The 17,857-nt window shown below is 42.7% G+C and overlaps 1 protein-coding gene across 1 annotated transcript in view; it reads right to left on the bottom strand.

Moving 5' to 3' along the window:
• Positions 1–17,857, bottom strand: part of Adam9 (ADAM metallopeptidase domain 9) — a 67,547-nt gene that overhangs the window by 5,933 nt on the left and 43,757 nt on the right. The window contains exons 16-21 of the mRNA XM_021170458.2: positions 15,506–15,689; positions 10,609–10,689; positions 10,115–10,220; positions 4,579–4,711; positions 2,530–2,758; positions 442–509 (exon numbers count right to left, since the gene is read on the bottom strand). Coding sequence (XP_021026117.1) covers positions 442–509; positions 2,530–2,758; positions 4,579–4,711; positions 10,115–10,220; positions 10,609–10,689; positions 15,506–15,689 — 801 coding nt within the window. The remainder of the gene's footprint in view (positions 1–441; positions 510–2,529; positions 2,759–4,578; positions 4,712–10,114; positions 10,221–10,608; positions 10,690–15,505; positions 15,690–17,857) is intronic.

Genomic DNA, 17,857 nt, shown 5'->3' with positions numbered 1-17,857 from the left:
CATCAGGACAAGTAGGTTCATCTATAACTTGGTCGTCTCTAAATGTCCTTCTGTTTGCGGCCCTGGCTGCACAGTCCCCTGCCTCCTCAGTCTATCGTCCTATCTAAGCACATGCATCCTACCATCTAGTTTCTCTAGCTAGCTAGTCCGTGTGGGCAAGCAGGTACAACCCATCTACTTTCCTACAGTGTTTTAAAGGCCCTTGATTCTGAATTATCTGTACGGCAACAGTCGGACTCAGATTTCCTCAGGATTTCTTTCTGGTGTTGTAGAAATATAACAATATTCATACAAAAGTTCTTTAAAAGCTTTCCTTACAAATTCTGTTCTATCCAAATTACTTAAACACCTTGCCCTAAGTCAACATTAAATGGGAAACTGTAAGGCATTGACTCCTGAATTTTAACGTGGTCAAGTCATCTAGAGCCATTTCCTGCCAACCTTGACGGGAACTGCGCAGGCTGCTTGGTGGCGTAGGTTGGTACTGGGAATCTGTTTCCATGCCCAGGCTGTAAAGAAAGGAAAATGCACGGTTACTGCTACAGTATGGTCACAAATCTGTATTAGGTATTAAGCTATTTTGTGTAAACGTAATTAATATGCTTATCACACTACTGACTGGCAATGCTGATACTTTAACTACTTTGGTTAAAAGGGCCAAGAGTGTGGCTCAGAGGCGGAGTGCGGCTCAGTGGCAGAGTGCATGAATAAAGCTCCAAGCTTGATCTCCAGCACAATGGATTGAAAAAGATATTTTCCTGTTTAACTCCTCTTTACTACTAAATGTTATACTTCCTTATTTTAAGGCTATATTTTTAAATTCAATAATTCTAAGGTATAATAGTATTGAATTAAATTAAGTAAATAACACCAATACAATTTAAATAAAATACTCTGACATGTTATTAGCAAGCCCATAAAGTACCTAATGGATACCATGAACCCAAGTAACCTACTATCCTCAATATTAGAATTCATGATTCTTCCTTGACATGGGAGCTGAAATATAGCAAGTGTTAATTAATCTGCAGCAGAGAGTAGCAAAACAAGCTCAATCTCTTTTCAATCATCTGTAGGTTGTACAGACAGATCAGTAAGGACACATCAGACGTGAACTACTGGTCTAACAGACACACAAACAACAGTCCATTACACAGAGGCAAATACTCGTTGCTCTACACTGCACTGGGCATTCTCCAGGAGACAGGATTTGTGCAGCCACAAAACAAGTCTTAAAAAATGTGAGTGCGGACACCGGTACCAAGTATCCCAACCACAATGGTATGACTAGAATAAATATAAGAAGAATTTAGGAAAACTCTAAAGTACATAGAAATTAAACAGTATGTTTCTGAACAACCACTGGGTCAAGAAATCAAAAGAAATACAGAAACACCTCTTGAGACAAAAATGTAAATAAAAAAGTAACACTTGAAGGATGCATCTGAGGGAATCTGAAGATAGCTCATAGCAAACGTATAGCAATAAATATCTTTATCAGAAGGAAGACATGCCATTTCAAAAGAAGAGAAACTATCAAATAACAACCTAATGCAATGATTTAAAATCTAGAAAAATACAGAAACTGCTGACCCCTGTGATTGAATCAGGGGAAAACTGAAAGAAGTTGAGGAGGAGAGCGACCCTGTAGGAGGACCAGCAGCTCCATTAACCTGGACCCCTGAGATCTCTCAGACACTGGACCACCAACCAGGCAGCATACATCAGCTGATATGAGGCCCCCAACACAGCAGAGGACTTCTGGGTCTGGGTTTAGTCAGAGAAGATGCACCTAACCCTCAAGATACTGGAAGGCCCAGAGAGTTTAGAGGTCTGGTGGGGTGGGGGGGTAGGGGGTGGGGACATCCTTGTGGAGACAGGGGGCAGGGAGGAGGTATGAGATGTAAAACAGTCAGAGGGGGGACTGGGACAGGAATAAAATCTGAAGTTTAAAATAAATAAATAAAAGTTTTTTAAAGTTTAAAAGAAGATAAGATTGAAATATTTATTGAGTATCAGTAAGCATATACATAAGCTTTCCTAAGACCCTATCACACACTGGCAGAAAGGTGCTCAGCACCCAGTCTTTGCTAGCACATCCTAGGGATGCCAGCTACTGAAACCATAAAGAACTGGCAGGAAGAAAACAGCAGACCCAGGTGCTCACTCCTCATTTTTAGGCAAAAAAAAAGTCTGAATAACTCATTTCTTACATCCTCTGAGCCAGAACTTTGCTGGTTCCTTTAGTTCAAGGACCACCTACAATATTCCCCAATACATAGTAAAGTTATGCATGTTTAAACTGTAACCATTTCTTAATCTTTCTTTTTTGTATTTGGGGCTGAAGATCAAACCTTATGACTGAAGTCATAAGTATGCTAGGGATGGCCATCACCACTGAGACACACTCCTAGCTCCTGTTTATGTATTTAAATGTACAATACTTGAACACAATACGAAAGACAGTTTTTTTATGAAATGTACAGCATCTCTAGATGGAGTGACTGGAGAAAAATGCAGAGGACTCACTGGCTGTCTGGAGACACCTGGGCCCCCTGGTGGTCTGGAGACACCTGGGCCCCCTGGTGGTCTGGAGACACCTGGGCCCCCTGGTGGTCTGGAGACACCTGGGCCCCCTGGTGGTCTGGAGACACTTGGACCCCCTGGTGGTCTGGAGACACCTGCGCCCCCTGGTGGTCTGGAGACACTAGGATCTCCTGGCTGTCTAGAGACGTTTGCTTGATTTCTGCCATCTGACCTGAAAGACATGATTACTTTTAGTTAATTCATGACAAAAATTTGTACAGAACAAACACATTATACATGGCTTCAATTTTCCTTAATGCAAAATAAAAAGTTGGTGATGCTGGTAGTGACAACCAGAGAGGTAGCCAAGGTCTCTGTATTTCTAACAGTATTCACACAAATCTTGTCCTTGTGGGAATAGAGAGGATTCCTAACCCCATTTCAGTATTCAAAAACCAGAAAATTCTAAGAAACTGCAAAATTCAACTAAAAAGATCAGTGATCTGTAACTTTTTCTCCTGAGATTTTCTTAAATTAAAAGAAAATTAAAGGCAATTTGTGAGGCGGCACGCACATTTGAAGCAAGCACTGTAAAAGTCAACAAACAAGTTCAGTGGCTGGAATGACAGCAACACGCAGTACCCCACTGAGGGGCCAGCGAGTCTGCCGCAGGGATGAGAGGAGACTGCTCTCACCACGTAAGGAAACCACCGACTCGGACTCAGAAGTCTGCAGGGACTGGCCAGTTAGACCTATGATGGCCAATGAGGAAGAGGAGGTAGGGGAGGAAGAGGAAGAAGAGGAGGAAGGGAAGGAAGAGAAGGGCAGAATAACTTTCAACTCTGAAGCTTACAGCAGCACACTCTAAGAAAGTATAACACAGTGAGGGACAAGTGGGTCCTACAGTCAGCATGGACATCTGGAGTCATTATTATTAGAGCTATAAAAGAACCACATGCCTGCACTGGGCTTTGCTGAGCTTTCTTCATTAATCTTTAATTACTAAATTAAATTTAATTACTAAATAACTGAAAATTTTAATTACTATTAAAACCACAAAGTAGGCAATATTATTATTCTCATTTTGTACAAAATAAGCCCTGATTCAGTTATGTGAATTTCGGCCCACATTTTTTACCAAACTGTTGACAAAGAATTTGAACTTTGATCTAGTTATAATGCCCTTTATGCTAAACACTGATTCAATATATTAGAAGTGAGTTTTGACATGGATTTCTCTGAAAATTCAACATACTGACTAAAAAGTATCAGGTGTCTGTATTATATAAACCTTTTCCCATCAAAACTTATTTCTTAAAACCTGGTTTCAAAACTGAGAGTTCAAACTTCCTATGTAAGAATGGATCCATTAAAGGAAGACATGGAAATTTCCCAACACGTCTTATCTTTATCCCATGTTTTAATCTCTAGAAAACCTAAGTCAAATGCCAAGCCCTAAAGCCCATTTGCATCTATTAAGAATACAGGCCAAGGGGAGGGAGGATGGCGGATGTGGGATGGGAGTGTTGGTGGAGGGGGGAAGTGGGATATCATTTGAGATATAAACAAATGGAATGATTAATTAAAAAAAGAATAAATTCAAGAGATATATTATAAAAAAAAATCAGTGTAAGGCAAAAGGAGCCCTAAGGACCAGTGCTTACAGTATAGACTGCTCACAACCCTTCCCCGGCCTGGTCTAAGAGCTAAGCCACCAGTCTTTCTTTACTGTGTGTGTGTGTATGTGTGTGTGTGTGTGTGTGTAAGTAAATAAGTAGTAAGGTCTCAGTAGGTTGTCCAATAGATAGTCCAGGCAAGCCTGGAATTCACAATCCTCCTGCCTCAGCCTTCCAAGTGCGTTACACAAGCCTATGCCATCATGGCTAATTCACCACTACATGCTTATCACATCAGAAGAACAGTAAGATATCGTAGAACCCTATTTTTAAGATTGCCAACTTCTATGCTAGATCATTAATAATTACTTTAAATTACTTAAATTATTCTAAATTACTTAGTACACATTAAGAAGATAAAGCTAAGCACTCATACATTTGTGATCTCTTCTTCCTGAAGGTTTTCCGTAGTTCATCTCTCTTGATAAAGAGGAAAATGGCAGCCGCAACAAGGGGGACGATTAGGAAGAAGAAGACCAGAAGTCCATCCCTCAGTGCTGTGCTCTTTGCTGGAAAGACAGAATTGACAGTGATGGGCAGTTACATTAGCTGTCAACTTCTCCACACAGAACACACCAGGCGATTATACACGGCTCACATTAGCATTTTTCTATTTAATCTACCAGTGTTTCCTCACACTTCTCCATGCACTACAACAGGAAGGAAAGCGTCAAGCATCATTCTGCAAAGCTAGTGTTACCCTTATACAGAATACAGTAAAGATGCATCAAAAAAAGGAAGAAAGAGAGAAAGAAAACAAGTGAGGTGGGGTGGGGGAAAATTATAGATGAATATCCTTCATAAAAACAGACACAAAATCCTCAATAAAATACTTGAAAATCAAATTTTAAAACACACTTTAAAAATTATGCACCATGATTAAGATGGTTTTATTCCAGGATCTAAGGATGGTCAGCATATAAGGACAGCTCAGATATAAGGAGAGCTCAGTATATAGTACAAATATCAATAAAATATCATCAACACATGAATAGAGAACCATGGGATCATCTCAAGGTACAGAGATGAAAAAAGAAAACTCAACATCCTGCCATAAAAACCCACTAGATAAACTATGTGTGGAAGGATCATACGTCAACATAAGTGATACACTGACCACAGCCAGTTGTGGCCTCCCTTCCCCCAGCCTGGAACCTGCTTGCTCAAGGGTGGAACTACCGGCTCATTCGTCCTGCCACGCCTACTGTTGGAACCTGCCTTTGCTGCCTGGAGGCACACACGTGTTCGTCCTGCTACTGGACCCTGAGTTACTTGGCGGGATATTGGGTTCCCTCCCCCTTCCTTTATAACTGAGTGTCTGGAAATAGTAAAATTGAGCTTTGATCAGGATGTTGTCTTAGCTCCATTCTTTCTTCCGCCCCGTCTAGATTCCTCTCTTTTCAGCGAACTGCCATTCTCAGTTGAACCGTTCGTGTTGTGGACTGCGGGCAGGCCGCAACAGTTGGCGCCAGAACTGGGACCTGAAGAATGGCAGAGGGATGCTAAGAGAAACGACTGCTGTGTGGAGCTCCACAAGAAAGGAAAGGATCTTCGTATTGGAGGAGCATCGGAGCAACGGACAGGTACACATGCTAGCGCTAGCCTAAAATTTCAGTTTTGTAAAGTGTTGCTGAGGATGCGGTAGGATACGAATCAAGTTTGAATCAGTGCTGACCCAACACTGTTTCTGCTTGGGGTCAGTAGTTCGTTAATCGGAACTAGATACGGAGACAGGCGGTGTGCCGCAGCTTTTTAGAAAGCTGTTTAGGTGGAAGAAGGAAGGGTTTAAAGTCATGGATCAGGCGGTTGTTTTTAGCTTTCAGGAGTTGCTTCAGGCCAAAGGAGTAAGGCTTGAAGTACAATTAGTAAGAAATTTTTTAGATAAGATAGATAGCTGTTGTCCATGGTTCAAAGAAGAAGAAACGATAGATTGTGGAACCTGGGAGAAAGTTGGTGAGGCCCTGAATATCGCTCAGACAGATAATTTTACCCTAGGTCTCTGGGCGCTTGTAAATGATGCTATAAAAGATGCAACTTTTCCAGGGCTAAATCGCCCTCAGGCGGAGTTTGTGGTATTTCAGGAGGAGTGCCTATCAGAGAAGGCCTCCTCAGAAAAAGATCTTCTTAACTCAAAAATTGATAAATGTGGAAACTCTGATGATGAACTGAATTTTAACAAAAATCATTCAGATAGAGGAATTGCCCATTACCTTAATGAGAATTGGTCCTCTTGCGAATCTCCCGCTTCACCTATAGTCACCACTTCGGGAGGTGCTACTCATAGGGACACACGGCTAAGCGAGTTAGAATTTGAGATTAAGCTTCAGAGGCTGACTAATGAGCTTCGGAAACTAAAAAAGATCTCAGAAGCGGAGAAGAGTAACTCTTCTGTAGTTCACCAGGTGCCGCTAGAAAGAGTTGTGAGTCAGACTCATGGGAAAGGACAGAATTCGTCTAATACGCTGGCCTTTCCTGTGGTTGAGGTAGTTGATCAGCAAGATGCTAGGACCAGACATTACCAGACCTTGGATTTCAAGTTGTTAAAAGAGTTAAAGGCGGCTGTTGTGCAATATGGTCCTTCAGCCCCATTCACTCAAGCATTACTGGACACAGTTGCAGAGTCAAACTTAACCCCCTCAGATTGGAAGACTCTGTCCAAGGCTACCCTGTCAGGAGGAGATTTTTTGCTTTGGGATTCTGAATGGCGAGATGCCAGTAAGAAAACTGCTGCTTCTAATGCTCAGGCTGGTAACCCAGACTGGGATAGCAACATGCTTTTAGGAGAGGGTCCATATGAGGGACAGACAAATCAGATTGATTTTCCCGTTGCAGTGTACGCGCAAGTTGTGACAGCCGCACACCGTGCTTGGGGAAGGTTGCCAGTTAAAGGAGATACTAGTGGAAGTTTAGCTAGCATTCGGCAGGGTTCTGATGAACCATATCAAGACTGTGGACAGGCTGTTGATTTCCGCTAGTAGAATCCTTGGAAGTCCAGACACAGGTAGTCCCTTTGTTATGCAGCTGGCTTATGAGAATGCTAACGCAACTTGCCGAGCTGCAATTCAACCGCATAAGGGACAGACAGATTTGGCGGGATATGTCCGTCTTTGCGCAGACATCGGGCCTTCCTGCGAGTTCTCGCAGGGAACCAACGCGCAAGCAATGTTCTCGAGGAAACGAGGAAATAATGCATGCTTTAATTGTGGAAGTTTGGATCATTTTAGAAGTAATTGTCCTAAGAACAAGGGCGCCAAGGGTAGACAAACAGGCCGTACCCCAGGAATATGTCCCCAGTGTGGGAAGGGCCGCCACTGGGCAAAAGATTGTAAGCATAAACCAAGGGTTTTGAGCCGCCCGGTGCCGGGAAACGAGGAAAGGGGTCAGCCCCAGGCCCCGAGTTACTCAAAGAGGACAGCTTATGGGGCTATAAATCTGCTGCCCAGCCAACAAGATCAGTTCTTGAGCTTGTCAGGTCAAACCCAGGAAATGCAAGACTGGACCTCTGTTCCACTGTCCACGCAATATTAACCCCAGAAATGGGAGTCCAAACTCTGCCTACAGGAGTCTTCGGACCACTGCCCACAGAAACCTGTGGCTTTCTCTTGGGACGAAGCAGTTCTATTGTGGAAGGCCTGCAGATTTATCCAGGTGTTATAAATAATGATTATGAGGGAGAACTTAAAATCATAGCCGCTTGCCCTCGTGGTGTTATAACTATACCTGCTAATCAAAAAATTGCTCAACTTACTTTGATCCCTTTACGCCAGTCACTGTATAGATTCTTTGAAAGTGAGGAAGGACAAAATAATTTTGACTCCTCGGGCGTAAATTGGGTGAAATCTATCACAAATCAGAGACCTAACCTTAAATTGACTCTTGATGGAAAAGGCTTTGAAGGATTAATAAATACCGGGGCCGACGTAACAATTATAAGAGGGCAGGACTGGCCCTCAAACTGGCCCTTGACTGCTTCCTTGACTCACCTTCAAGGAATTGGGTACGCCAGTAACCCAAAACGTAGTTCCAAATTGCTAACCTGGAGAGATGAGGAAGGGAAATCAGGAAAGATTCAGCCGTATGTTATGTCAAATTTGCCTGTGACCCTGTGGGGAAGAGATCTGTTGTCACAGATGGGTGTTATTCTGTGCAGTTCTAAGGAGATGGTGACTGAGCAGACATTCAGGCAGGGACTCCTGCCTGGTCGTGAACTAGTAAAAAAAGGACAGGGAATTAAGACCTTTGAGGATCTTAAACCCCACTCTACCATGAGAGGTTTAAAGTATTTTCAATAGCGACCACTATCTTGCCTGCATCCCACGCGGAAAAAATTCAATGGCGTAATGATATTCCGGTGTGGGTAGATCAGTGGTCTTTACCTAAAGAGAAAATAGAGGCCACTTCTTTGCTAGTGCAGGAGCAGTTAGAAGCAGGACATTTGGTGGAGTCTCACTCTCCCTGGAATACACCCATTTTCATTATCAGGAAGAAATCTGGAAAATGGAGACTGTTACAAGATTTAAGAAAAGTTAATGAGACCATGGTACTTATGGGAACCTTACAACCGGGGCTCTCCTCCCCAGTGGCCATTCCTAAGGGATATTATAAGATTGTTATAGATTTGAAAGATTGTTTCTTTACCATCCCTTTGCATCCAAAGGATTGTGAGAGATTTGCTTTTAGTGTTCCTTCTGTAAATTTCAAGGAACCCATGAAAAGATATCAATGGACAGTCCTCCCGCAGGGGATGGCTAATAGTCCCACATTATGTCAAAGGTTTGTGGCGAAAGCAATTCAGCCTGTTAGACAACAATGGCCAAATATTTACATCGTTCATTTCACAGATGATGTCTTGATGGCGGGAAAGGACCCCCAAGAATTGCTTTTGTGTTATAAAGGTTTACAAAAAGCCCTAGCTGATAAGGGATTGCAAATTGCTTCTGAAAAGGTACAAACTCAGGATCCTTATAATTATTTGGGTTTTAGACTCACTGATCAAGCTGTTTTTCCCCAAAAGATCGTTATTCGTAGAGATAACTTAAAGACCTTAAATGATTTTCAAAAATTGTTAGGCGATATTAACTGGCTTCGCCCCTATTTAAAGCTTACTACAGGGGAGTTAAAACCTTTATTTGATATTCAAATAGGGTCAACCACTTCAGGTCACCCTGGATAGATGAACCACAGTGATTTTCCAAATACGAGTAACAAAAGAACCACAGCATGTGATGCAGATAGTATCAAACTGCTATGGCCACTCTGGAAAGATCTGGCAGTCTCTGGCAATACTAAACCCAAGAGCCAGTTACTCCATCAAGGGTTCGCTGGAGAGGAGACAGCTCATCCTCTCACCAGCAACTTGTATTATATAAGGGGATAAAAAGGAGAAGTTTTTAAAAAGCAATTCCAGTGCCAGTGTTGTGCAGCAGCCTAGGAGAACAGAGAGAAGGAGCACACACTCATTGAGAGCGGCAGGTAAGGAGGAACACAGAAGACTTCAGTGGGATAATGAAGGATTACTTCTTGCTGGAGGCACAGTGAAATGCATCCGGAAGCTAAGCTGCAGAACTCCTGCAGGGCACATCTAGTCACGATAAAGCCTTGGACATTGTCCTAATCGCTGTGGGTAGACACTAAGCTGACAGCAGGACACAGAACAAGAGCTGCAAGAAGAGAACCAGAGACCGCCAGTATTATCTGCACATGCACAGCAGGAATCCAGGCTCATCAATAAGGACAAGCAAAAACCTGAAAGAAACGGGGCTAAATGAAACCCCAGAAATGTCTGCAAGCAATGCAGGAGGCACAGCGAGCAGCTTCAATGCACAGCTGTGTGGCAACTGAAAAAAGAAATACAGATGCCACCTTACGGCCAGGGCAGTGTGAGGCCCACCAATGCCCTCCAGGATACTTGCCATTATACGTCGGCCCGCTGTCCACGCTTCCTCCATATCCTTTGGTGTCACAGTGTGGGGGAGCCCAGCCATCTTCACAGTGACAATTCTTATTGCTGTTACACACCTTTAAAACAAGCAAAGTACCACTTGTTAACTGTGAGCATGCTCTGAATCAACTCCGGAAGGGAAGCTAAAAGGTTCATACAAAATCAGGAATATCCTCTGTCTGTCTGTCTGCCTGTCTGACTCTGTCTGTCTGTCTCTCTTCTCTCCATATCTTTGAGACAATATCTCACTGTGTAGCCCTGGCTAGATTATAACTCACTCTGTGGACATGCATCAGCACACCCAACAATTAAGTGTGGAGCAGGTCTCGGGGTAAATGAAACATCTACCAACATGAACAAATTCTCCAAACATCTACCCAGAAACCTTAGGAGCTCTCACTAATCTCCCCAAGACTGTTGGCTCAGAAATACAACTACGAACAAACTAAAGGGAACACTACTTACCCCATGGCCATGACATTTTCCCTGAATGTCACAGTCATAATTCAGGACAGAAGCATTTACACACTGAAAATTCCTGCAAATCTGAAAAAAAAAAAATAAGCAAAGAATTAAGTGACATAAGAAAAGCTGGAGACATTAAAAAAATCAGGAAAAAGATCAACATCATGATTATTTCATTGAAGGATTATTATTTTTAATTTATTACATTTTAATTTCGTGTGTGTGGGTATATGAGTAGATGTCTGTGCATGCATGTATCACTCATGCACGCTAGTATACACACACATATGTACATGTGTGTACATACATGTCAACATGCATACAGGCACGTGCACACACATGTGAATGTGTGTGTATGTGCATGGCATGATATGTGTGTATAAGTCAAAGCAAGACTTCTGAGCATTGGTTCTGCCCCAGGGATGGAACCAAGGGCCTCAGCATTAGCAGCAGGTATCTTTACCCACTGAGCCATCTTGCTCCCCGGATCCATCATTGGGGAATTCTTCAAGCTCTCGAGGATTGGTTAATTCCAACATTATATTTTTTTTAATGAAGAAAATAAGTGACATTAACTAAATAACATATAATTAACAATTAAAATGATAAAAATTATATTAAGGCCAAAAAGAAAGATTAAATTATAGTCTACCCTTTGATACGAGTATACATATAAAGAAAATATTCACAAAGAATCTTTTTTTCAAATCAAAAGAAACCACATGCTGGTCATAACAGTGCATATCTATAATCCTAGCACTTGGGAAACTAAGGCAGAACGACCGTGAGCTTGAGGCCAGAATATGCTCTACAGACAGACAGACCCTGTCTCCAGAAAAAGGAAAGATACGTGAAATTGCTGAGAGACCTGAAAATAGGTCCACTGAACATAAATAAATGAGAGAATACTTTATTTTAAAATAAAAGCTACCCTTTATTTTCCAACATCATGATTAATAATAAAATGATGAGGACTTTCCACTACAAATGGGAACTAATCATTATAATTTTATAAAGTTCTTGAAATTCTAGCTCATAACAGATATAAAATAAATAAAAATATTGAAATAGATTAAAAATTCTCTCTGAAATTGTTATATCATAGTTGATATAGTAAAATATCAAGCTACTTTTTTTGGAAGAGTTAGGGGAAGGACTGAAGACGCTGAAGGAGATTGCAACCCCCTTCACAACAATGTGAAAAACAACAATATCAACCAACCAGACCCCTCAGTGTTCCCAGGGACTAAACCACCAACCAAGGATACTGCAGATATAGCAGAAGATTGCCTTATCGGGCATCAATAGGAGGGGAGGCCCTTGGTCCTGTGAAGGCTCAATACCCCAGCATAGGGGGATGCTAGGGTAGAGAGGTGGGAGTGAGTGGGTGGGGGAGCACCCTCATAGAGGCAGGGGGTGGGGGAATGGGATAGGAGGTTTGCAGAGGGGAAACTGGAAAGGGGGCAACATTTGAAATGTAAACAAATAAAATAACCAATAAAAGATAAAAAATTTAATAATAATAATAGATGTAGATACCCACAGAGCTCAGGGAGTCATGTGGGAGAGTGGGGGGATGATTGGTAGAGTCATAGGAGTCAAGAACCCCTATGGAGTCAAGTAACATGAGCCCATGGGAGCTCACAGAAACTGAAAAAACAAAACATGACCATGCGTTAGAGGGACCTAGGCACCTTACACATATGTTCCAGACATGCACCTTGATCTTCATGTGGGTACCCTAAAAATTAGAGTGGGAGCCATCTTGAGTCTGTTGCCTGCCTATGGGTCCCTTTACCCAAGCTGGGCTGCCTTGTCCTGCTTCACTTTAAGAGGATCTGCTTGGTCCTGCTACAAACGGATGTGCTACACTTGGGGTGGGTCCCATGGTGGAGGTTCTCCTTTTATCAAAGCACAAGGGGATGGGAAATGGGCGAGCAGGATTGTGACACAGGCAGATGAGAAGCAGGGGGTGCAATCAGGATGCAAAGTCAATAAATTAACTAATGAAAAAAAAAAGGCATCTCTAAAAAAGTAAAAGAATGGCTAAGAGTAAAACAATGACAGCAAATGTTGGCACGTATGTGGAGAAAGAGGAATTATTCACTGCTGGGGGAAATGCAAACTGTGGAAACCAGTGTGGAGGAGCCTCAAAAGCTAGAAACAGCTCTACCCCACGATCCAGCTCTTGGGCACAGATCCACAGGACTCTATCCTAATACAGAGACACTTGTTTATCTGTATTCACTGCTCCTTTACCCATAACAGCCAGGAAACGGAAACAGCCTACAAGTCCATACTCTGATAACCGACTAATGAAAATAAGATACATTTACATAGTGGAATTCAGCTGTTAAGGAAAATGTAATCATGAAGTCTGCAGGTAAACAGATGAGGCTAGAAGCAATCTTCCCGGGTGAGGTAACCAGGACCCAGACAGACAGAGATCGTATGTCATCTCTCATATGTGGATTCCTGCTTTGACACTTTAGACAGGTGTATTGGATTTGGAATACCCATAAAGATCAGGAAATCAGTAAGGAGACATGGTGGGGGTGGGGTGTGTCTCAAGGGAGAGGAACTAGAATGTTGTGATACGAAGTGGGAAGAGGGCATAGGGATCAGGAAGGGCTAATAGAATGTGGGGGGGAGACAGGGTAGAAGAGTCGTGAGGGATAACGAACGCTAAAGGCCTTCTGAAAGTCAGATGCCACTTAGATGCTTCCTGAGATGTATATGTATAGACAGAGTTTAAGTAGAGTTACTCTGTAATGGGCAGCAGTGACTCCACAGGCCAAGGAAGAACTCGATTCTGTTTAGCTGTAAAGAGAAAGGAAGTCTGTGGCCGAATGGATGGAACTAGAAAACACTCTGTGCAGGTGACCCTGTCCCCAAGACAAATGCTGCCTGTTCTGCTATGTGCACCACACTGTCAGAGCTGTAGATTCATCAGTGAACCAGATGTGAGGAAGGACCATGGCAGGAAGAGACGATGCCTTAAGGTGGGAAGGGTAGAATACCTGTGATGTGTAGCTAGAGAAAGGAAAACAGGGAGCGCTGGGACAAAGATGGAGGTGGGCAGGGCTCAGACAGGGATGGAGGCAAGAGGGGAAGAGTAAGAACTGACAAAAATGAAGGATGTATGAAGAAGCCACTTGCAAGCCTGCTTTCTAAACTAATTTTAAAACACTTTTTTAAAAAAGAACTGACATTAAGCAAAAATGTTGTCATAAATTAAGACACCTCACATACTATTAGTGAAATGTAAAATGTTACCACATTACAAAAAAAGAAGTTGGCAGTCCCCATCAAAATTTAAATATGTATATGCAAAAGGGAAACTTAAGTAATAAGTTTACATGTCCCTTAATTTTAAAAAAGACCCCTCTTGTAGCAAACTATCCTACAGACGTGTCAACTAGCTAAACAAACAAAGTACAGATCAGGAAGTCTCCAGTGTGTGGTTAAGCAATTGTTGTACCTAAGATGGAGTAAAGGAAGCTTCGCTGTGGACCTGAGGGATCTGGGATGTGCTATAAGTAGCCACACTGCAGACATTTACTAAAAGTTCAATGTGGCTTTCTTTTCTCAGAGTGCAGAGGTTTGTAAATGCCCAGAGAGAACTGCGCAGAAACGCAGAAATGACAGAGCTGATGTGACTCACCTAGGAGGTAAGCAAGGAAAAGGAATGCCTTGAGTATCCATTTTTGCTTTGCACAAAATTTTTGATAACTAAAATGTAATACTTCTATATAGACAAACTTCCAATGGAGGAAAAACTTACAGAGAAAAATAACATCTAGCTATTGGAGGCACACTTGAGACAAAATGCCGCTGAAGTTTCATTTTACAGTTTTTAACCCTGTCAAACAATTTAACCATGAACGAGGAAGCAACTATATCAACTAAAGGAAAATTTAACACAAAAACATTAAAATAGAGCAAATGTGCATTTAAATTAATAAAAGATGTCATCTACAATTAAAATATAATTGCCAAGAAACCAATACAAATGCAGCATTCCTGGTGCAAAAGAAATTTCCTTGAGAAGTTAAAACAGGACAGGACTGTGGACTAAACGACTTCTGTCTCTAAGGCTTTAACACATTAAGAATTTGAAAGACTTGAATATATAGTTACCAAATACTACATGCTATCAGAGCATATTCCTTGCAAACACATTCAGATTATGCATCTAAAAGTGTCACACAGTCAGCTCATTAACCACGGCGGTTGCATTTCAAACACTTAAGGAGGTATGCTCAAAGTCCCAATCAAACAGAAATTCTCATTCTCCCTCCTTCCCTCTCCCACCCCCACAGACACACATACTCTCTCTCTCTCTCTCTCTCTCTCTCTCTCTCTCTCTCTCTCTCTCTCTCTCTCTCTCTCTCTCTGAGTCTTGAGAAAAGAGGGCGTGTTTAAATCTGGAGAGCCTTTTTCTGTCACAGCAATCCTTAGGCCCTGATTATCCACTCATACAGAAGCAGGGCTGGAAGCCATGGGCTGCCACACCCTGGGTGGGACAAACACCACAACCTTACTGACCCAGAGGCACAAACAAACACAAAGCCCAGGGACTCCAGCTCCCACCCCCACGAACAGTGGAAATCACCTAGGTTTCCCAGGAAGGGTACCTGGCTAACAAATGACAGCCCATACATAGGACAAGAAATATATACAGCCGATTCCAACATGGAAGACATCAGAGGATCCCTGTGAAGAAACACAGGGGGCATGACTACGAGTAGTTGTCAAGTCCCTTCCCGGTAGCTTTGGATTTTCTAAAATCGCTACCACAGATCTAGGGGTTTTTTTCCAGGAAGAGGCCAGCCACCAACTTTGTGTGTTGATTTTTACAGTTGTTTTGCTTGCAAACAGAAAATATTTAGGTTACCTTGCCAGCATCACATTTGGTGCCTTCATTCACCATCCCTGGGTCTGGAACATCGGAACCAAGCTGGAAATCCACACCCCAGCATTTGGTGCCTCGACTGGGTGTCTGAATGATAGCTGGTACTATTCCAAACACCGGCATGTCCTGTACATTCTCGCACTGAAGCTTACCACACAGCGCGTTCCTACCGGACAAGACAAACACTGTAAATACAAAATGCCTCCAGTGGGCCATAGGAAGAAGTTTTTATGTTTATATGTAGACATGGAGGCTGTTTCTTGGCTGGAGGGAATCTCAATGGAAAGTCGATACGGCTCTCCTTAAATCTAGCAGGGCGAGAAGAGGGGAGCTGTGGCTACCATGCAGTCACCAGGTGGGATTGCAAGCAGTACAAAGGTGTTTCCTTCTCTATTCCTACCCCTCCTCACTGCACAGTAAGCACCTTATAGACAGAGCAGCTCCCACTTCCAAGTCTTCTTGGTAAAATTAAACAAGAAAGCAATTTTAGAAATTAATCAATTAACTTTCAATGACTCATGAGTCAATAGAGAAATCATAGCCTCACAGAGATGGCTAATGAAAGGAAGAGGAGGAGATGTGAGGAAGAAGCAGAACATTAGAAAATGATATTGTAGTGGTTTGAGTAACACTGGACCCGAGACTCAGATGCTCAAATGCTAGTCACCAGGGAGTGGCACTATTTGTAAGGATTAGAAGGATTAAGACATGGGGCCTTGCTGGAGAAAGAGTCACTTGGGCTGGGTTTTGAGGTTTCACAAGCCTATGCCAAGCCCAGTGTCTGTCTCACTGTCCACAGATCAGGTTGTAGCTCTCAGCTACTGCTCTGGAGGCATGATGTGTTCCATGATGATAACCGACTACACCCCTGACACTGTTGTCATGGTGTCTCTTCTCAGCAACTGAGCAATGATAGGACATCTATGAACAATGATGAAAACAGAGCATGTCACGTTTATGAAAGAGGCACCTGGCACTCGGAACACTGTGAAGTGTATACACTGTTGTTAGGAAAGAGGGAGAAGTCTGACTTAAGAAAGTCACTGGAACTCAAGTTTGAAGGATGACCAGGATTGGCCAGGCAGTGAAGAAACTGCATGTTCAGAGATGCTGTGCAAAATGTCCCAAGGACGCTAGCATAGCTGAAGGACCTCAGAGATGGCTTATGAAAGGAAGAGATGTGGGAAAGAAGCAAAAATGAGTTTATGAAGAGGGACATTCTTCACAAAGCTAAGGGGAAAGAAAATGGTCAGTCAGTGAGATGGTGTGAATGAGAAAGGCCCCCATACACTCATGTATTTGAATGCCTGGTTCCTAGCTTGTGGAACCGTTTGAAAAGGACTGGGGCTTTAGTTGGGGGTGTGGCCTTATTGGAGGAGGTGTGTCACCATGGGTGGGCTGTGAGATCTCAAAATCAAATGTGAGATCCAGTCTCACTTTCCCTGTCATTTAGATGTAAGCTCTCGGCTACTGCTCCAGCCCCATGCCTGCCTGCTGCCATGCTCCCTGCTCTGATGAGTATGGACTCACCCTCTGAAACTGTAAGCCCCAATAAATTCTTTCTTTTACAAGCTGCCGTGGTGATGGTGTCTCTTCATACCAATAGAACAGTAACTAAGGCAGTCAGTGGGACTGAACACTCCCACAGAGTTGAGGAGCAAGAAGACAACACATGCCACAGCAGTAATGATGATGCTTAGCCAACACCACAAGCCACTGAGCTCCACCACTGGCAGCACATAGTACCTCAGAGTCACCCCCACTGAGTAAAATAGCAGTGTGGGGACATGCCGAGGGCAAACACAAAACAGGGAGACTCGTGGGATTATGTGTTCTTGCGTTGATTTATTATTAACTACTTTACCTATTTTACATAAGTTTATTCATTTATATGCATGTATTCCCTGCACACACATCCCTACACAGGTAGGCTAGAGGACAACTTGCTAGAATCAGAGATCAAACTCAAGTTGTCAGGTTTGGTAATAAGAAGTACTTTAACCTGTAAGCCATCTCACCAGCCTACAAAAATAAAAATAAAAGATTTACTTCATCCTTTTAAATTCCTATAAGGCTGACAAAGACATAACGAGAGGCCCAATTAGTACTGCAGATGCTCTGTATATACAACCGAGTCAGAGAATGTTTTACTGAAGAAAAGAGTGTGCGAAGAAAAGAGGGCATATTCACTCAGGAATCTTCCTGCAGGTCACAGATAAACAAAACAAGGTTCTAAGCCCACTAGATCCACAATGTGCATGCACGTAAATGAATCACTTCCCCGCTTGCTCCCAGCACATCCCCCTGAAGCCTGCTGTGCATGTTGCATATGAG

This window comes from Mus caroli, unplaced genomic scaffold (assembly GCF_978045245.1).
Source record: "Mus caroli unplaced genomic scaffold, Mus_caroli_1 scaffold_10, whole genome shotgun sequence".
Classification (NCBI taxonomy): Eukaryota; Metazoa; Chordata; class Mammalia; order Rodentia; family Muridae; genus Mus; species Mus caroli.
The sequence above is the reverse complement of the archived record's forward strand: the minus strand, read 5'-3'. Positions and strand labels throughout refer to the sequence as shown.